The sequence below is a fragment of the Epinephelus fuscoguttatus genome, linkage group LG6 (assembly GCF_011397635.1).
Source record: "Epinephelus fuscoguttatus linkage group LG6, E.fuscoguttatus.final_Chr_v1".
NCBI classification, from domain to species: domain Eukaryota; kingdom Metazoa; phylum Chordata; class Actinopteri; order Perciformes; family Serranidae; genus Epinephelus; species Epinephelus fuscoguttatus.
Genome location: NC_064757.1, coordinates 28,878,012 through 28,899,695, shown reverse-complemented (window position 1 = coordinate 28,899,695; position 21,684 = coordinate 28,878,012). Strand labels below are relative to the sequence as shown.

Sequence of the window (21,684 nt, the reverse complement as noted above, 5' to 3'; positions counted from 1 at the left end):
TCGCAGCCTGTCGTTCTCTGGCAGACCAAACTTCCAGGGCAGATGGCGGTCAAAGACGCCCTCTGAACATCATGAGATCCACAGAAGCGGCACTAATGGAGGGCACGGTCTGGTGGCCCATTGTCTGAGCCAACTGTTATTCTAGCCTGAGGTGCTGGGACTTGGCTCGCTGCTGTACAGTAGCCGAGTCATTTAGCATCGGGTGGTCATTGTAGAAATACAGGAAATCACTTTTGTAGTCATTATCGCAGTCGAATATATGTACCAAGTATCCGTGTTATATTTTGTCTAGAGTTTGAATGACGACCTGAGGTGACACTGCGCTCAAATAAAAATGTTCTCCCAGTTTTTATGATGTTTTCAATGACAAATATTCTATTAATAATACAATATTTAGACACCTTCTTGCATATGACAAATTATACTGCTGTATATTTAGACAGATGGCTCACTTTTCCACTTGCTCTTCATCAACAACAGTCAAGTAGAAAATGCCATGCAATTTCTGCATTGCTTTAAAATTGCTGTACCTGGAAAACTGCTCTCGAATAAGATGCTTACCTTGAGGGAGCTTCTTTTCTCTGTGAATGTAGGGCTGGGACTGCAGGCACAAAGTGTTTGTTTGCTTTGTATTTTACTCTATTTTATGCCTCTGCTGTTTGCTTACAACCAGAGACTGCATTCTCGTTTCTAAAACGTCTTTGCCACTGTAGTAAAAAAAGTAACCCTTCTCTGTCTTTTGCAACTCATTCTAAATTGAGCTGTACATTAATTTGACATCCTGAATTTGGGGGCAAGATAAAATTGTCTCCTGCTTATTTATAAAAATGATAGGCGGCAGGATTCGATGCTCACTAACACAACCTCGCTTGCCTTACTGCTGTGGAAAAAAAAATTCATCTGAACGCTCTAACTCAGTGGTATTCCCTCTCGAGCTGCCAGTGTGTGATGGATATGCACAGTATGGCCTCCTGTCTGGCTGTGACAGCAGATATATGCCCATAATTAGACAGAGATGTGGAATCCATGTACAAATATGGGAACATTTCGTCATTAAATAGCTGAGAATCTCAAGTTAGGCTGTTGGAGATGTCTCCTCTGCAGATAAACAGCTGATCGTCATCATCCAGTCTCTCTGTCAACATGTCGAGAAATCATCAGGATTGATATTTTAATTGATCTCAACTAGATCCAGTCCTAAGTGATCTTGTCCTGCATGCAGTTCTCCTCAAAATCTCCTTTATCTGTTCACTGTACCCCCAAATTTGCTCAACCTTGAATCACATTTCAGATACGAAGAGAAAACTGTTCTCAAATCTCTATTGCCCTCCAGTGTTTGCCAGACTATATCACATCTCAGCACTCCTAGTTATGCATGTCTGCTTTCATTTTGTGTCTCTGTCAAAGTTTTTGTTCATGCATGCATAAATCTTTCTCTGAACATGTAAGAAAAGTCAAAAATCATTTGGACAAAACAAGGTTTGTTCTAAGACAGTGTGACAGAGAGCCAGCACGCAGCGATCACAGGACCCTGAAACTGAAGCAGCTAAATGCATCATTAATTTGATTGTTTACACCTGTGCTTTCCCTGCTATGACAGGTGAGAGTGTCTGCTGTGAGAAAGGACTGTCGGCTCTATGACAAATGTGACAGGAGAAGAAGTAGCCTGCAGCAGGCGGAGAGATTCTCACTCCAAGAGGAGCTTTCAGTTTCACTATGAGCTGGCAGGAGTCACCACAAAAATATGTTCTAGCTCTTGTCCAAAGCAAAGACATTCACATGCTATTAATCCATGTGCACACACCCACAAACACATACCCACCCCCCCACACACAAACCCACCCATCCATCCACCCACCCACCCACACACAAACCCAGTGTGGGTTGGAGTGTCCTTCCAAGACAGAGCTGACTCCCCAAAAAGAACCAACGTCAAAGCCTCTTCAAGACTCCTCTGTTTGCTGCTCCTCTCTCACCATGAAGGCAAGTAGGAAATTACAAATGCATGTTTCGGATTTCTGCAAAGTATTTGAGATGCAGTACAACTTAGAGTACTTTTACATTTACATTGTGTCTTCCCCTTTCTTTTCTCCCCCTTCTCCTCCCCTCTTCTTCAGAGCATTGCACAACTCCTTTTAGCAGCCTTGCCATGGCTGCTATTCCTGCTCACTCCCAAAGGGTAAATCTGTTGTTGCTTTACTGTTTCACCAACAGATATTTGAAAAACTTTTAAAACATCATAATTGATGTAAATATGCAACGCTTGCTTTGAATCGTTTGATTTAAATGTCATTCCCAAGGTTTTGTATCCAGAGAGTTCATTGCCAGTGGGGGCCTTATGGTGACTGGTCAGAGTGTGATGGCTGCACCAAATCACAGGTTAGGACTATCAAAGGTATAGTGTGTAGGATTTAGTGGCATCTAGCTGCAGGTTGCAGGGCTGGAACTTCTGCTGTGTGCCAAGAATGTAGGAGAGCTATGGTGGCCAACATGAAAACGTGAATGGCCCTACTGAGAGCCAGTGTTTGATTTGTCTGTTCTGGGCTACTGTAGAAACAACATGGATGACTCATTGGAAGAGGACCCACTGCATATGTAGATGTGAACAGCTCATTTTAAGGGTACAAAAGCACAACTATTCTAATTTTTAGGTGAACTAATGAAAACATTGTTATGAATATGATATGCCATTTTTACCAGTAGAGTCCACTAAATCCTACACACTGGACCTTTAATTACAGAATTGACTGGTGCACTTCTCTGTTAAGGTTGTCATCAGCACAACTTAAAGAAGATAACATGTCACACTTTCTAAAATTATGCATAAATAATTTGGACAATTTTCTTTGTCCATATTTCTTTGTCACATTGCGGTATGTTACAGACAAGAAGCCGACCCATGGCTGTCTATGCTCAGTTTGGAGGGAACCCCTGTGATGGGAAGCGGACCGAGACCAGGTCCTGTGAAACCACAAAAGGCTGCCCTCTAGAGGATGGATGTGGAGACAGATTTCGCTGTCGATCTGGTTGGAAATATAACTCGGCTCACACCCTGAATCATGCAGACTTCAAGACTCCACACTAACAATCACTGAGCTGTCTGTCTGTCTTCTGACCCACAGGGAAGTGTATCATCCGGTCTCTGGTGTGTAATGGGGATCAGGACTGTGAGGAAGATGGACACGATGAGCATGACTGTGACGTGGGAAAATACATAATGTGTGTAAATTCAGTTCTCCCACCAAACATTGAACTTTTAGGACTTGGGTAAGTGATGAATCGTTTATGCATCCGTCCAGCCACATGCAAGCAGGTACTATATGCTTACAGGTGGTGTACTTTTTTTGCCTCCTTAGGTTTGATGTGGTGACAGGGGAGCGGAGGGCCAGTGTCATCAACACAAAAAGCTTTGGGGGCCAGTGTCGTACCATCTTCAGCGGTGTCCACAATACTATCTACAGACTGCCTCTTAGTACTATTCAGTACAGCTTTATGGTTGGTCACCCTGGAAACAGTACAACCACAATTAATACTGAAACTTCTCTTGGTCAGCTATTGCTGTAAAAGTACCCTGTGGAGTTTTGATTTCTCAGTAACACAACTTTGTTGACATGACATTTTGCAGATGGACCTTCAGTCAGCTGCTGTAGGTACTCAAATTCAGCCAGTACAAACCTGTGACCAGGCGTCACAGCAGCTGGTAGCCAGCACTGGTTTAAACTATGTTACAGCAGCAACAGAAAGTTTGCTGATCTGGTAGGGAGTTGGAGCATTCCAGGATCTGGAGGTTGTGCCCGTAAAGTCCTTTGAGATGACACACTGCGATTCAAGGCTCTAGCTAACGTTAGCTACATAAACATGAACTTGAACTGGCCCCAGCAGTGTGCTTTTGGCTCTTGTTAGCAGAAGGCTAGACTAATAGCAACATTTGCTCTCCATCCTTGGAAAGCCTCACCAATATTGACATGTATGTCAATACTGTCTTTTTTTGTTAAGTTTTTTTTGCAGTGTAGGCAGCTGTTGTCAGTACTGGATTAGCAACTTTTTTTGCATGATTTTTAGGAAGTGCATCTGCATTGGTAGAACTGCCACTATCTATAAAATGACCTGTAGTAGGCAGAAATCTCTCATCATGGGCTAGATTTTTTTCTAAAGCATGAGCCTAGTTTGTCTCAGTCCACTTGAATTACAAAATGCTGAAAGGTTTTCATGGGATTTTTACCCAGTGACGCCAAAGTAAACTGCCTACCCCATCTTAAAGGCTTAGTAACGTGTTTCTACTTCATAAAACATTTGCAAAACATTTTTTTTAATCTACTGAATCCCACACTGGTTCCTTCAACTTGCACATTCTTCTTTTGCTCTTTTATAATTGCATTTTCTTATCTGGTTATTTTTTTAACTTATGCAGCTATATGTAAGAAATCTAAAGCAAATAGTCGTAAAATCATCCTAATATGTCACAGAGACAAAGGAATAATGTTCATATAACATACTGATTTCACCGACAACAATAGTACAGCCAGAATATTCGCATTTAAAAAAAATTTTATGGTCCGCAAATCATGTTTATGTTTTGAATTTGTGTTTTGGCCTGTTGCGCCACCCACCGCCGTCTACCAGTCACGCAGTCAGTAGAGTCTCAGCATCAGTTACAGTTACGACTGAGCTACAGCAGCACGGCAAGCAGCATTAGCAGTGTCCCAGTACATAGCATTAGCAGTCTCCTCAGCTGTATCCCGGCAGCAGCGTTAGCAGCAGAGAAGCCAGACTTGCTTGAACTTGCTCAAACGCTCCTCTGGAAAACCGAAGATCAAGGACGCGGCGACGCAGCCCTGCCACAGCAGCCGCCCGTGGGCAAACAAATCAGTTTCCAGCATGCCGCTGTCCAGCAACCTCAAATCTGTAGGGGAGGCGGGGCGGACACGACTCGCAGCAGTATTTTGAATTTGAGTGCAGTAACCGTTTTGGCCACATTCTTACATACAGCGCCTTTAAGAGGAAACTGTGGCTATGGTTGAAATATTGCTATCAAGGCCAAGAGATTCGACTTTTGCTGGTGTTGAAGTCACTAGGTTAGTTGACCCAACTACTGGCAATGGCTCCATGTACACCCAGTACTAACATGTGATCTGTTTCTGGATATACAGTATTATCTAACTAATGGCATCTGACCACATTTTTGCATCTACGCCTGGTATTGGTAAGCGTTTACATTACCATTATCCTTGGCTCTCGATAATGAAATTAGTTAGGTGGACTTGTCCACAAAAATAATGAATTCCAGGTCAAGGTACAGCAACGCCATCAATGGGCATCATTCATTTGTAAATCACTTTTTGCAGGTGACCTTTTAAACTTGCTGGGCAGATGTTTTTCTTAACATTTTGCATTAAGAGTAATTTACTCACATTGCAATGTGAGCCAGACCGCCTCCAGATATTGTCTGTAATGTAATCACATTCTGGTGTTAATGTGTTTTATGTGCATTTACTTGTATTAGCATTAGCATCCTTTTACAAATGCTGGAAAACTCGTGGTCAAAATATTACTCTATAGCACCACTAGTGGTCAAAAACTCCACAGGGTACCTTTAAAGACTCATTTCATCTCATTTTGGTGCATTTTTATGCACACTTGTTGGATTTTCTATGGCATTTGTTGATTTCAGTTGTTAAATGAACACTATTAAACCTGTGTTGTTCCCAGGTTAAAGTTGAGAATGACTTCAGTGATGAGATGTACCAAAGTAAATGGCACTTTGCAAAGGAAACTGTCACCAGAGAAACACTGAGCGGGACTACGTCAGGATATAGGAACTATAACTTTCTACAGACATATGACAAGAGTCAGGTGTGTTGGAACCTGAAATGTTATCACTATAACTTTGACAGCAATTCCCAGAGACATTGCATGAGATCAAAAAATGAAAATCAAACTAAAAAGTTACTCAGTGTTTTTTTTTGTTTTTTTTTTTTGTTAATTTCTTCCAGGCCCAAAAGCTTGTGGTTTTACAGAGTGAAATAGAGGTAGCTCAGTTCCAGAGCAACTCTCATCAGTACCTCCCAATATCTGAGGAGTTTTGGAAGGCACTGGTTAAACTCCCATCGGTCTACGACTATGATGCGTACAGGAAGGTTTTAGAGACTTTTGGAACACACTACCTGTCTGAGGGAAGCCTCGGAGGCTCCTTCAAGCTCATCGCCAAGATTGATGAAGAAACTCAACGCTGGTTTGGTAAGGATTTATAAATCATCCACAACTTGGTGGTAGGCCTAAGTCAAAGAATAGTGAATCTCTGGGCAGTCGATGGATTCAGCTTGTCAACTTTAATATTCATGAGGGAGCATGTAGGGGATGAAATACCTTGGTTGTGTCTTTTTCATTTGCAGTGTTGGGCAGTAACGCGTCCACCTGACTCCACTGTAGAAGACGGTTGCATGTTTCCTATACCATTTAATTGTTTTGTCAAGTTGTAGTCTAACAGTCCCCTGGTTAAATTTCATCCGCTGTCGCTTCGGCGATGTAGCTACGGGCCAATACAGTTAGGAAATGTTTTGGGCTGCAGGGCTGAGTTTCCCAAAATATGATTCTTCTTAGCAATGTTGTCTTCTTTGTGGCTTAGAAAAACTACACTGCAAAAAAGATAAGCACCTAGCGCCCTCTAGTGTCCCCCACTCAGTCATCTACAGCCAGGACGTACTCAGAGTATTGGGGGGGGGGGGTAACTAAAAGTTACTTTTCTCAGGAACGCATTGCTTTTTGGTTTAAGTAACTGAGTTACTAACTGAGTTACTTTTTAATGAAGTAACTAGTAACCGTAACTAGTTACTATTTTCAGGTAACTAGCACAACACTGGTCATTTGTAGAGGTGATATATATGAGCTTGACACTACAAAAACAGAATCAGCTAATGTTGCTCACAGCTGACCTCATGGCTAATCAGAATGTAATTGAAAATGTTTAATGCCAAAATTCACTTTTGTCCCTGCAATACATTTCATAAAAGCAAATAACTACAGAAACCCTGAGATGCTAGTTTTGCATCTTTTAATCTTAATCTTCATAATCTTTTTTTGTGACATACTTTACTTTAACATTTTTATGACATAATAATATGGCAAATTTCAGGACATACTATCCTATGAGATTTTAACAATATACTTTACTGTGACTTTTTTTTATGACATTTTGTATCATGGCAAATTTTGTGATATACTGTGACATTTTTTTTGACAAACTATACTAAGGTCATTTTTGTGACATACTATACTATGACATTTTCATAGTATATACTATGGCATGTCACAGTATTGGTTAGATTCTCAGCATTTTTTGTGAAATACTATACTATGGCAAATTTATGACAAATTGTATCATGGCAGTTTTTGTGACACAGTATACTATGACATTTTTCTGAATTTTAATACTATGGCAACAATTGTGACATACTACAGTATGACTTTTTTTAATGATATACTATGGCAATTTTTGTGACATGTCATAATATACTGTAGTATGGGATTTGTGATATACCATGACTTTTTTGACAGATGATACTATGGCAATGTGTGGGACATACTATACTATGACATTTTTATAACATGCTATGGCAATTTTTGGGACATGTCATAATTTAGTGTTAGATTTTCTGCATTTTTGTGACATACTATACTATGACATTTTTATGACATATTGTATCATGGCAGATTTTGTGATATACTATACTCTTTATAAATTCCTTGAATTTATTTTTTTTTCATTTGTAAAAACACAGACAAAAAAAAAAAATTGGCAGGAGATTTTTTTTGTGAGGATGTCTCTCTTTTGCCTAGAAATGTATTTTTATTTGTGCTAATCTGCTGGTAGTGTTGGCTACACTTTAGTCATTACTAAATTACTGTGACAGTAATCTAACATACAATATGTGCAACTTGTGATTAGAGTGCATGGAGAAATTAAAACTTAACTGGAAGAAAACTTTTAGTCCTATTTAAAACATAGCGCAGTGGTGCATTTCAGCCTCTTGTGGTTGAAATGTGTATGACATCATGACTTTGCAAAATGAGCCTGCCAAAATAGATAAATAAATAAATAAATAAATCACCTGCTAAAACTTTTTTCCCATCTATTTTAAAGATGAAAAAAGCAAAAAACAAATAAAGAACTTCTTGGCAAAAGATTTTTTTCACCTCTTCAGTCATAAAGACAGGAAAAGAAAAAAACTTATTATTACTTATTCCTTACTTAACACTTATTACTATTGTAAGTCAGTGTAATATGATCAGCATTTTTGTAAATACATTTTTAAACATCAGGTTAATAAAAAATAATCAAAAAATCAAATCAATCCTGCCATTCATTTCTAACACTGACTTTCCTTTTTCTTTATTCTTTTACTTCTGGTTGATTTCCAGAAAGCGAAAGCCACCAGTCTCGAGAATGTGTAAGGATTCAGCGCTGGATTCTTTTTTTCCGCATCTCTGACCGTGTCGAGTGCACCAGCAGTCAAGGAGGATACTCAACATCCAGTGGTAACATTTTGATCTTACTACTATAAACATACAGCCTGCAAAAGCACTTGACATTTCTGAATCGTTCCTTCACCTCTGCAAACTTTTTGAAAACAGGTAATACCAGGAGGAATAATATTCAAAGAGTGGATGTGCAGGGAGGAGGCATTTCACAAGTTGCAGCCCTGAAAGGCATACAGCCCTCTGATCCGGACAAGAACTGGGAAACATTCTCAAACTGGGCAGATTCTGTCAAATCATTTCCACAGGTCACAAAACAAACAGTAAGGGACAATAAAACAAGCACTTTGAAAGTGATGTTGGATTTATTTTATATGCATTTTAGTGTGTCATCTTATCAAATGATAATACCCTTCATCTCTCTTGTTTTGGCAGCTACGGCCACTGTCAGAGCTGGTAAAGGAGGTTCAGTGCGCTGGGGTGAAGAAGATCTACCTTCGCAGGGCCATAGAGCAATACCTGGCTGAGAGTGACACCTGCCACTGCCGGCCCTGCAGCAACAATGGCTTGGTTGTCAGGAATGGAGATGAATGCCAATGCATCTGTAAGCCTGGCACTTCTGGACTGGCTTGTGAGCATGGAACTGAAGCTGAGGGTCAGCAAGGTGGGTGTTACATTTCAGACAGGCTTTTTACAACCGAAGATATGTTACTCCTCGTACTACCACCAAACCCCACTTTTACACTTCAGTTTTTGTACAGATTAAACAAACAAGGCTTTGGATTTTGTTACCTTTGGACAGACGCAGACTAGCTGCTTTCCACTGTTTTCAGTCTTTAAGTTAAACTGAGCTAATTACTGCTGAATAGTCACATAGTGATATCGATCTTTTCATTTAATTCATAAAAGCAATGATAAAATGTCAAAGTATTCCTTAAAATTAACTACGCTCCTCCTCATTTTATGTCATATGTATAACGTTACAATGTCAGATGTTCGTATTAAATGTGGCCAAAGTTTCAGACAATAAGGTAAATGCATATAAAAGTAATCCGTGTGAGCAAAAACCTTAGGCTTCAGACAATTCTCAATATGCTGTTTCCAACATTATATCCCTGTTTCAGTCAGGAACACTTTAGTCAAAGAAAACTCTATTTTCATTTGCAGTATTTTATTTAGCAGTATGGCGGTAGGCCTCTCTGCCTTTCCTTGGACCTACAGTACAGGCCAAAAGTTTGGACACACCTTCTCATTCAATGCGTTTTCTTTATTTTCATGACTATTTACATTGTAGATTCTCACTGAAGGCATCAAAACTATGAATGAACACATGTGGAGTTATGTACTTAACAAAAAAAAGGTGAAATAACTGAAAACATGTTTTATATTCTACTTTCTTCAAAATAGCCACCCTTTGCTCTGATTACTGCTTTGCACACTCTTGGCATTCTCTCCATGAGCTTCAAGAGGTAGTCACCTGAAATGGTTTCCACTTCACAGGTGTGCCTTATCAGGGTTAATTAGTGGAATTTCTTGCTTTATCAATGGGGTTGGGACCATCAGTTGTGTTGTGCAGAAGTCAGTTTAATACACAGCCGACAGCCCTATTGGACAACTGTTAAAATTCATATTATGGCAAGAACCAATCAGATAACTAAAGAAAAACGAGTGGCCATCATTACTTTAAGAAATGAAGGGCAGTCAGTCCGGAAAATTGCAAAAACTTTAAATGTGTCCCCAAGTGGAGTCGCAAAAACCATCAAGCGCTACAACGAAACTGGCACACATGAGGACCGACCCAGGAAAGGAAGACCAAGAGTCACCTCTGCTTCTGAGGATAAGTTCATCTGAGTCACCAGCCTCAGAAATGGCAAGTTAACAGCAGCTCAGATCAGAGACCAGATGAATGCCACACAGAGTTCTAGCAGCAGACCCATCTCTAGAACAACTGTTAAGAGGAGACTGCGTGAATCAGGCCTTCATGGTCAAATAGCTGCTAGGAAACCACTGCTAAGGAGAGGCAACAAGCAGAAGAGATTTGTTTGGGCCAAGAAACACAAGGAATGATGAGTCCAAATTTGAGATCTTTGGTTCCAACCGCCGTGTCTTTGTGAGACGCAGAAAAGGTGAACGGATGGATTCCACATGCCTGGTTCCCACTGTGAAGCATGGAGGAGGAGGTGTGATGGTGTGGGGTGTTTTGCTGGTGACACTGTTGGGGATTTATTCAAAATTGAAGGCACACTGAACCAGCATGGCTACCACAGCATCCTGCAGCGACATGCCATCCCATCCGGTTTGCGTTTAGTTGGACGATCATTTATTTTTCAACAGGACAATGACCCCAAACACACCTCCAGGCTGTGTAAGGGCTATTTGACCAAGAAGGAGAGTGATGGAGTGCTGCGGCAGATGACCTGGCCTCCACAGTCACCGGACCTGAACCCAATGGAGATGGTTTGGGGTGAGCTGGACCGCAGAGTGAAGGCAAAGGGGCCAACAAGTGCTAAACACCTCTGGGAACTCCTTCAAGACTGTTGGAAAACCATTTCAGGTGACTACCTCTTGAAGCTCATGGAGAGAATGCCAAGAGTGTGCAAAGCAGTAATCAGAGCAAAGGGTGGCTATTTTGAAGAAAGTAGAATATAAAACATGTTTTCAGTTATTTCACCTTTTTTTGTTAAGTACATAACTCCACATGTGTTCATTCATAGTTTTGATGCCTTCAGTGAGAATCTACAATGTAAATAGTCATGAAAATAAAGAAAACGCATTGAATGAGAAGGTGTGTCCAAACTTTTGGCCTGTACTGTAGGTCCAAGGAAAGGCAGAGAGGCCTACCGCCATACTGCTAAATAAAATACTGCAAATGAAAATAGAGTTTTCTTTGACTAAAGTGTTCCTGACTGAAACAGGGATATAATGTTGGAAACAGCATATTGAGAATTGTCTCAATGTTTTATATTCTACTTTCTTCAAAATAGCCACCCTTTGCTCTGATTACTGCTTTGCACACTCTTGGCATTCTCTCCATGAGCTTCAAGAGGTAGTCACCTGAAATGGTTTTCCAACAGTCTTGAAGGAGTTCCCAGAGGTGTTTAGCACTTGTTGGCCCCTTTGCCTTCACTCTGCGGTCCCGCTCACCCCAAACCATCTCCATTGGGTTCAGGTCCGGTGACTGTGGAGGCCAGGTCATCTGCCGCAGCACTCCATCACTCTCCTTCTTGGTCAAATAGCCCTTACACAGCCTGGAGGTGTGTTTGGGGTCATTGTCCTGTTGAAAAATAAATGATCGTCCAACTAAACGCAAACCGGATGGGATGGCATGTCGCTGCAGGATGCTGTGGTAGCCATGCTGGTTCAGTGTGCCTTCAATTTTGAATAAATCCCCAACAGTGTCACCAGCAAAACACCCCCACACCATCACACCTCCTCCTCCATGCTTCACAGTGGGAACCAGGCATGTGGAATCCATCCGTTCACCTTTCTGCGTCTCACAAAGACACGGCGGTTGGAACCAAAGATCTCAAATTTGGACTCATCAGACCAAAGCACAGATTTCCACTGGTCTAATGTCCATTCCTTGTGTTTCTTGGCCCAAACAAATCTCTTCTGCTTGTTGCCTCTCCTTAGCAGTGGTTTCCTAGCAGCTATTTGACCATGAAGGCCTGATTCGCGCAGTCTCCTCTTAACAGTTGTTCTAGAGATGGGTCTGCTGCTAGAACTCTGTGTGGCATTCATCTGGTCTCTGATCTGAGCTGCTGTTAACTTGCCATTTCTGAGGCTGGTGACTCAGATGAACTTATCCTCAGAAGCAGAGGTGACTCTTGGTCTTCCTTTCCTGGGTCGGTCCTCATGTGTGCCAGTTTCGTTGTAGCGCTTGATGGTTTTTGCGACTCCACTTGGGGACACATTTAAAGTTTTTGCAATTTTCCGGACTGACTGCCCTTCATTTCTTAAAGTAATGATGGCCACTCGTTTTTCTTTAGTTATCTGATTGGTTCTTGCCATAATATGAATTTTAACAGTTGTCCAATAGGGCTGTCGGCTGTGTATTAAACTGACTTCTGCACAACACAACTGATGGTCCCAACCCCATTGATAAAGCAAGAAATTCCACTAATTAACCCTGATAAGGCACACCTGTGAAGTGGAAACCATTTCAGGTGACTACCTCTTGAAGCTCATGGAGAGAATGCCAAGAGTGTGCAAAGCAGTAATCAGAGCAAAGGGTGGCTATTTTGAAGAAAGTAGAATATAAAACATGTTTTCAGTTATTTCACCTTTTTTTTGTTAAGTACATAACTCCACATGTGTTCATTCATAGTTTTGATGCCTTCAGTGAGAATCTACAATGTAAATAGTCATGAAAATAAAGAAAACGCATTGAATGAGAAGGTGTGAGAAGGTTTGGCCTGTACTGTATGCAGAAAGCCTCTTCCACGGGCCTATGTGGAAAGCCTAAGGCAGAGAGAGCAAACCTCCCTGCCCTTCCACGCGCCTGTATGGAAAGTCTTAATGCAGAGAGAGAAAGCCTCCTTGCCCTTCCATGCCCCTAAATGGAAAGCCTAAGGCAGGGAAAGCAGCAGCAAAGAGCCCCTGTGAACAGAACAGAGCAGCATCAATGACAAACAGAAATGACACTGATAAGTCAGACACAGCATGAAAAGGAGGAGCTGGGGTGGAGGCGGGTTGCAAAGCAGCTTGCAGAGGAAGCAGCAACAGAGGGCAGGCCAAAACTGTTTAAATAGGGCGCCCTGAATGAGATTCACCAATTGGTTGCATAGAAAGGAATCATGTGATCTATCAGCCGACTCCCTTCATCATTCAGCTGCTCCATCAGTTGATTGGGCTGTTTGAGATCAGCTGATGTAGCTGGGATGTGAGCTGAGTCTGACATCATGTCCTGCTTGAACTACCGCTATGCTCAATTTTGGCCACAAGATGACATCAGATCATGATGGATTTCTTTATATGATCATCTGCTCCAAGCACGCTACTCTAAGTGTTTACAATACAGAGCCTACACTGCTACATGAAGCTAACATCAGGGATTATACTCTAATGGTGGTTATATTTTGCTTTTACCAGTACTGCAATGTTGTCCTAACTACAGTATCGTTTTGTTTCTGCCCATTAAGGAGTGATCCACGGTAGCTGGGCCTGCTGGTCTGACTGGTCATCGTGCTCTGGGGGTAACAAGTCAAGAAGTCGCTCCTGCTCTAATCCCACTCCTCAGAACGGGGGACAACACTGTAGTGGAGAACCCACTGAGACGTCTGATTGTGGAGACGAAGACCTGGAATACTTAAAGTCAGAGCGAGTTGAAGTTTTATTTTGCAGTGTGAATGTTGTAACGTTTTTGTAAGAGGCACCAGGAGTTATTGCATCGAATTTCCCTTAAGAGGAAGTTTCACACTGATTTTCATCAATTTGCAGTTATACAGCATCCTATTTTTAACTTTTTTTTCCTACAGAACAATGGAGCCTCAGTGTTTTGACCAAACTCTCCCGGCCAGTCAGACGTGTGGACCCCCACCTAATCTAATCAATGGCTACATCCTGGTAAAGATGAAGCCAAGCTTGAATTAACCGTACCCTGTGGAACAAATTATTGCAAACATTTAATTTATTTATTTCCAGAAGGCCACAGTTCAGGGTTACTCCTCATATAATTGACTTTGTCTTCATCAATCAGCCTAATTTACCAAAGAATACACACCCAGATTTTAATATGGGGAAATGATGTCATTTGGTAAACACAACAATGTAGCCTCAACAGCACATCGGAGACCCAGCACGGAATAAATTTGGTCCATAGATTATGAATACTTGCATTAAAAGCTTTAAGGGGTGCTTTGCATAATAGGGCAAATTAAATTAGATATTTAATGTGTTATCTGTGAGTAAAAGGAGCCTGTGGGTCACGTTTGTTATTCATATTTCAGTCCCTAATATCCACGCCCCTTTAAGAGGTTTCTGTATAAATATCAGAACTGAGAAATATAACTTAATCACATTTTTGTTGCCACATGCTCCACAGGTCCCTAAGGACGTTTACCCTGTGGGCAGTAAGGTTGAGTACACCTGCACTGTCGGTTTGTATCTTATTGGTGAAAGCACCCTAGAATGCACTGCGAATCAAACCTGGTCATCTGGCCCTGGGTTGTGCACAGGTGAGTATCTGTTGACAAAGTTTAACATCTATGATCATAGTGAATTACAGTGTTATATATTTTTAAAGTCTGACTTTTCTCCCAGTCTCAAAGTGCCACCTTGATTCCCTCGCTGATGGTGTCATAGCCACTCCTTTTCAGCCAATCTATGGCATAGGCGAAACAGTCACCTTGTCCTGCCCAGAAGGTAGACAGGTATTAGGAGAAGCAACGATTATATGTACCCCAAGTCTGCAGTTTTCACCACACCCAGCGAGCATCAAATGCAGCCCAGGTATGCTTTATTTTAAGCTTCATATGTATGGTCTAATGGATGTCATGGAATTGCTGTGTAACAAGATGTGACTGCAGTATATTGTACTCTACTTTTCATTTATTCTTTGCTGTTCCATTAACTATACCAGTCTCAAAGTTTTAATGACTGAGTGTCAGTTTAATGAGTCAGCATATGATTAAGGGCTACAAAGGGAAAATTGCACACATGATACAAAATATATTTTCCATCTCACTTCCACAATAATCTGCAGATGATTGAAATATAATGCATGCATTTCATTTCATATTTAGGGGTCACACAAAATGTTTCTGAAGGCTGCCACTGGCTTACACACGCACTTTAATGAAGTACATGCTGTACTATGGCTCTTTCTTGGACGTTTTTTTTTTTTTATGACATATGATACTTTGACCTTTTCAGGATATGCTATACAATGACATTTTTATGACATAGTATACTATGATGTTTTTGTCATGTATTATACTATGGCAATTTTTGTGATGTGTCAAATGATAGTATTACATTTTTGTCAATTTTTGTGACATACTGTACTATGACATTTTTCCAACATGGTATACTATGGCAATTTTTGTGACGTACTATATTTTTATGAATACCCTACTATGACATTTTTTATGACATAGTAAAGTAATACATTTTAAAACATGCTCTACGACTGCAATTTTTGTGACATACTGTATTATTACCATTACCAAAGCAATTTTGTGACATGGTTTACCAGAACAATTTTTATGATCACTTGCGAATTATGGCATACTATACTATGATATTTAAAGGATATACTACAATATGACATTTTTTATGACATAGCATAGAATGACATTTTGACAAAGTACTACACCAAGGCAACCTTTCTGACATTCTGTACTGTGAAATGTTTATGACATACTATACAAAAGCATCTTTTGTGACAAACTACACTATGTCATTGTTATGACATATACTGTGGCAATTTTGTGAAAAGCGTCATAGTATAGTATGTCATCTGAAAATCATGACATAATGTCACGCTATAGTATGTTGTCAAAAATCATGAAAAGACGTCATAGAATAGTATGTCGTCAGAAACCATGAAAAAATGTCATAGTATATAGTATGTCTTCAGAAATCATGATAAAAAGTCACAGTGAAGTATGCCGTCAAGAAATCATGAAATTAAAATGGTGTTGGTGGCTTAGAGGATAGAGCAGGTCTCATGTTCAAGGCTATTGCTGCAGAGGTCCAGGTTCGACAGATGATGGCCCTTGGCTGAGTGTTTTTCTCTGTGTCCCACATTCATGCTTAGCTGTCCTGTCAATTAAAGTTGAAAATGCCCCCAAAAATATCTTTTCAAAAGTCAGAGAATAGTGTGCCTTCAAAAATCGTGAAAAAAAGTGATATTTTACTATTTCGTCAAAAATCATGAAAAGATGTCATAGTATAGTATATCATCACAAAACCATGAAAAAAATGTCATAGCATTGCAAGTTGTCAGAAATCACGAAAAATGTCGTAGTATAGTATGTTGTCAGAAATCATGAGAAAAAGTCACAGTGACGTATGTCGTCACAAAATCATTAAATTAAAGCGGGGTTGGTGGCTTAGAGGATAGAGCAGGTCTCATGTTCAAGGCTGTTGCTGCAGAGGTCTGGGTTCAACTCCAGGTTATGGCCCTTGGCTGAGTGTTTTTCTCTGTCTCCCACATTCATGCTTAGCTGTCCTGTCAATTAAAGTCAAAAATGCCCCCATAAATATCTTTTAAAAAGTCATAGAACAGTGTGTCGTCAAAAATCGTGGAAAAAAATGTCATTGTAGACAATGATGTCTAAAATCATGAAAAAATACCATAGTACAGTATGTGTTCACAAAACCATGAAAAAATGTCATAGTATAGTATGTTGTCAGAAATCATGAAAAAATGTCATAGTATAGTATGTCATGAAAAATCATGAAAAAATGTCATAGTATAGTATGTCATGAAAAATCATGAAAAAATGTCATAGCATAGTATGTCGTCAGAGATCATGAAAAAATGTCATAGCATAGTATGTCGTCAGACATCATGAAAAAGTGTCATAGTATATAGTATGTCGACAGAAATCATGAAAAATGCCATAGTATAGTAAGTGTTCACAAAACCATGAAAAAATGTCATAATACACTATGATGTCTAAAATCATGAAAAAATGCCATAGCATTGCAAGTCGTCAGAAATCATGAAAAAAATGTCATAGCATTGCAAGTTGTCAGAAATCATGAAAAAATGCCATAGCATTGCAAGTCATCAGAAATCATGAAAAAATGTCATAATACACTATGATGTCTAAAATCATGAAAAAATGCCATAGCATTGCAAGTCGTCAGAAATCATGAAAAAATGTCATAATATAGTATGTTGTCAGAAATCATGAGAACAAGTCACAGTGAAGTATGTCGTCATGAAATCATGAAATTAAAGCAGGGTTGGTGGCTTAGAGGATAGAGCAGGTCTCATGTTCAAGGCTGTTGCTGCAGAGGTCTGGGTTCGACTCCAGGTTATGGCCCTTGGCTGAGTCTTATTCTCTCCCATACTCTGTCTCTCACATTCGTGCTTAGCTGTCCTGTCAATTAAAGTCAAAAATGCCCCCAAAAATAGCTTTTAAAAAGTCATAAAATAGTGTGTCGTCAAAAATCATGAAAAAAATGTCATATTTTACTATGTTGTCACAAAACCATGAAAATTAGTCATAGTATAGTATGTCGTCAGAAATCATGAAAAAATGTCATAGTATAGTATGTCTTCAGAAATCATGATAAAAAGTCACGGTGAAATATGTCATCACAAAATCTCAAAATTAAAGCGGGGTTGGTGGCTTAGAGGATAGAGCAGGTCTCATGTTCAAGGCTGTTGCTGCAGAGGTCTGGGTTCAACTCCAGGTTATCGCCCTTGGCTGAGTGTTCTTCTCTGTCTCCCACATTCATGCTTAGCTGTCCTGTCAATTAAAGTCAAAAATAGCTTTTAAAAAGTCATAAAATAGTGTCGTCAAAAATCGTGAAAAAAATGTCATATTTTACTATGTTGTCAAACATCATGAGAAAATGTCATAGTATAGTATGTGTTCACAAAATCAGGAAAAAATGTCATAGTATAGTACGTCGTCAGAAATCATGAAAAAATGTCATAGTATAGTATGTCGTCAGAAATCATGAAAAAATGTCATAGCATAGTATGTCGTCAAAAATCATTATAAAATGTCATAGTATAGTATGTCGTCAGAAATCATGAAAAAATGTCATAGTATAGTACGTCGTCAGAAATCATGAAAAAATGTCATAGTATAGTACGTCGTCAGAAATCATGAAAAAATGTCATAGTATAGTATGTGTTCACAAAATTAAAAAGGTTTTTTTGGGGGGGAGTTTTTCCTTATCTGCTGTGAGGGTCCTAAGGACAGAGGGATGTCATATGCTGTAAAGCCCTGTGAGGCAAATTGTGATTTGTGATATTTGGCTTTATAGATAAAATTGATTAATTGATTGATTGATTGATTGATTGATTGAAATCATTAAAAAATGACATATGTCGTCAAAAATCATGAAAAAACATGTCATAGTATAGAATGTTCTCAGTTTTCATTAAAAAAACATTATGCTATAGCATGTCTTTGAAATCCAAGAAAAAACATTATAGTAAAGTATGTCGTCAAAAATCATTTAAAAAAACATCCAAATATTGTATGTCGTTAAAAATCATGAAAAACATCATAATATCGCATGCTCTGAGAAATTATGAAAAAAATGTTATGGTATAGCATGTCTTCGAAAACCGGGACGTCATAGTATAGAATGTCATTGCAAATCCTGAAAGAACAACATAGCATAACATGTCGTTACAAAATCATGAAAAAACGTCATAGTATAGTACGTCACAAAAATTGTCTTAGTATACTATTTTCAAGAAAATATCATAGTATAGTGTGTCATTCAAATTTCATAATGTCATAGTATAGTTACTTTTACGTCATACTAGGCTATGACATTTTTATGACATATAGTATGGCAATTTCTCTGACATGTCATACTATAGCATTACTTTTTGCAATTTTTGTGACATACCATACTATGATATTTTCATGACGTACTATGCCATGACAGTTTTTGTCACATACTATAATCTGACAACCTTAGTCTTTTTTTTAATAATTTGCATATAATTCAATAAAGAAATTTGTGACATCTGTTATGACACGTATGCCAAGGCAATTTTTGTTACATATATCATGACATATTTAAAAACATTCTATGTGCTGACATTTATTAACGATTTTATTATGTATACTACACTACACTACACAACAAAATGTCTTTTCCATCTCACCGCCAAAAAACACTGTTGAGTTTTATACCAGACTACTGAAAGTGCAAGTATTGAAACGGACCATGGTTGATTATAGACATGATGCAGTCACACTTTGAGAAACTCTAAACATTTATTTACATTTTTACATTACTCCATTTTTATCATTGCATGCTTGGATATTAGTCAGTTACTAATGTAAAAGAATGGTTTCCATGTATCCTTCAGCTGTAGTGCCACAACAACACAGCCTTCCCTTGGTGCAGTGTAAACCCTGGGAGAAGTCTTCTAGAGGACAATGTGTTTGCAAAATGCCCTTTGAGTGCGGGTATGTTTCCTCGACTAATCATCACTCTGGATATGTGTGGCTTTTTGCAAACTGAACCAGTGATTCATTTTCTTGTTTTTGATGATATTTGTCACCAGGGCATCTTTGGAGGTGTGTGCCACTGCTGCTAGGGGTAGAAAATCCATCCTCCTGAATGTGTGCAAAATGCATGCACTGCAGTGTATGGGGAAGAGCTACACAATAGCTGACGACAGCACCTGCAAGTGGCCAGAACGCAACACAACAGGCTGCACCAACTGTCACATGTGGGAGACCTGTGATGGTAGGGACATCTCAAAATTACAAACACGCCATTATAACATACCATGTTGGCAGTGTGTAGTCATACATCTTATCTCATTCCTCTTCTCTTCCTCCTTGTTATTCTTTCAGATCAAACCAATGAGTGTCGCTGTAGGGACACCGCAGATTGCTCGAACCAAGGTGCAGATGTGTGCGTCCAAGTTGGGCAGAATGCGACTGCAGCGTCTCAGACCATGAGCGAGTGTGAAGCAGGACTACAGCGATGTAAGGGAGAAGAGGTGTCAGTTCTCAGCATCCTGCCATGTGCTGCTGCCTGAGGATGCAAGAGGAGGGCTTGACCTTGTGACCTTTTTATCTTCAGCTTCCTTTTACGTATTAATCTTTTATGACGCTACTTCAACATATTGTAAAAGTTATGCATGTGTAAAACTATAATATGAAACTGTATTACACCAGGAATAAATAGCAGAACACCAGCCATGTTGAATTTCTTTTTATTATTGTACTTCTTCATAATGAGAGACAGAGATATGACGAACACACAGTTATGTGTAGATGCAATATTTACAGAGAGATGTAGTTGGTTCTGTTTAACGCTGCTTGAGCTGCACACACAATACACTGCACAAAGTAGGTCTTGGCTCTGAAGAAAATAGTTCTGTAAACATCCCTCGAGATAACGTTTGAAAATGTGTGTTCTGGCCTGAGATGGTCTATTTCAAAAGATGTCCTGTGCTTACTAAACCAGACAGCGCTCAGCAGTGCCAAGCAAACCCCTGCTGGAAATCTATTCCTGCCTCTGGCTTGCTGCCCTCTCACTGTGTGAGAGCATGTGAGTCTGAACCTGCCTGTGAAACTGTGTGAAGACACCGGCTACTTGACGTGCCCTCATCACTCCAAAAATGGTTATTGTTGGCAGATGTGCATCACTTAGTTGATGTACACAGAGGCTGGTGGGTGAAAGGGAGGTGCTTGGAAGGCTCTCTTACAGGAGTGATACACAAAAACTAACACTGAGAAGTTTTTGGGTGAGAGAAAGAAGCAGGCTATCATCCCCTGTGACTCTCTAAACCTCATTAAGTCTAAGGAACTCTAAAAATACTGATGAGTGACTAAATACAGATACAACATCAGTAAGGTGGGCAAAAAATGTCTGTTAGTGGGACATGGAGGCTGGATCTGTAGAAGAAACTGTGCTTACATTATACTGTAAGGTGCTACTGGTATTTTTCTGAACTCTTGTGTTTTGCTATTCTGTAAAAACATGTAAAGAGTAAACATCTTTTTTAAATGCTTTATTTGGCTTAAGAAATAAGTGGGGAGCATTGTCATCTCACAGCAAGAGGGTTCCCGGTTCAAACCCCAGGGTTGGGGAGCCTCTCTGTGCGGAGTTTGCATGTTCTCCCTGTGTCACTGTTGGTTTCTCTGGGTACTCCGGCTTCCTCCCACAGTCCAGAGATTTGCAGCTTAATTGGTGACTCTAAATTGCCCGTAGATATGAATGGTTGTGACAGTCTGGGTGTAACCTGCCTCATGCCCTACGTCGGCTGGGATAGGCTCCAGCTCCAGCACAACCCCCCAGGATAAGCGGTTACAGAAAATAAAATCAATGAAGGAAGTGTAAGTCCGTAAAGGAACTACTAATTCTGTAGTTTATTAGACATTTTTTAGATGTGGATTCTGCAAGAAAATGTTAAGCACATGAGAAAAGTTAGCCTAAAGCCTCTCGTTCCAGAAAGCCTTTCTAACAACACCTGGTTAACGTTGTATAAAGGCTTACTCCGCAACCATGGTCTAAACCTTACCAGATAGATTACCAAACTGCAAC

General features: G+C 39.8%; 1 protein-coding gene across 1 annotated transcript; it reads left to right on the top strand.

Annotated features, from left to right (window-relative positions):
* The first annotated feature begins 1,831 nt into the window (after nucleotides 1-1,831).
* Nucleotides 1,832-20,332, top strand: c7a (complement component 7a). The gene is made up of 18 exons (XM_049578324.1): nucleotides 1,832-1,983; nucleotides 2,118-2,179; nucleotides 2,301-2,379; nucleotides 2,885-3,026; nucleotides 3,123-3,267; nucleotides 3,357-3,495; nucleotides 5,710-5,853; nucleotides 5,994-6,237; nucleotides 8,419-8,535; nucleotides 8,632-8,798; nucleotides 8,911-9,139; nucleotides 13,617-13,788; nucleotides 13,953-14,040; nucleotides 14,519-14,651; nucleotides 14,737-14,925; nucleotides 19,493-19,592; nucleotides 19,691-19,875; nucleotides 19,986-20,332. Exons 1-18 carry the CDS (start codon nucleotides 1,978-1,980, stop codon nucleotides 20,171-20,173), a joined length of 2,529 nt encoding a protein of 842 aa, XP_049434281.1. The 5' UTR covers nucleotides 1,832-1,977; the 3' UTR covers nucleotides 20,174-20,332.
* Nucleotides 20,333-21,684: the final 1,352 nt, after the last annotated feature.

What these genes read in the sequence shown, in the direction of transcription:
- c7a (XM_049578324.1), top strand. An exon ending in TGAAGCTGAGGGTCAGCAAG is followed by an intron (nt 9,140 to 13,616) that starts GTGGGTGTTACA and finishes CTGCCCATTAAG; the next exon opens with GAGTGATCCACGGTAGCTGG. An exon ending in GAGCATCAAATGCAGCCCAG is followed by an intron (nt 14,926 to 19,492) that starts GTATGCTTTATT and finishes TGTATCCTTCAG; the next exon opens with CTGTAGTGCCACAACAACAC.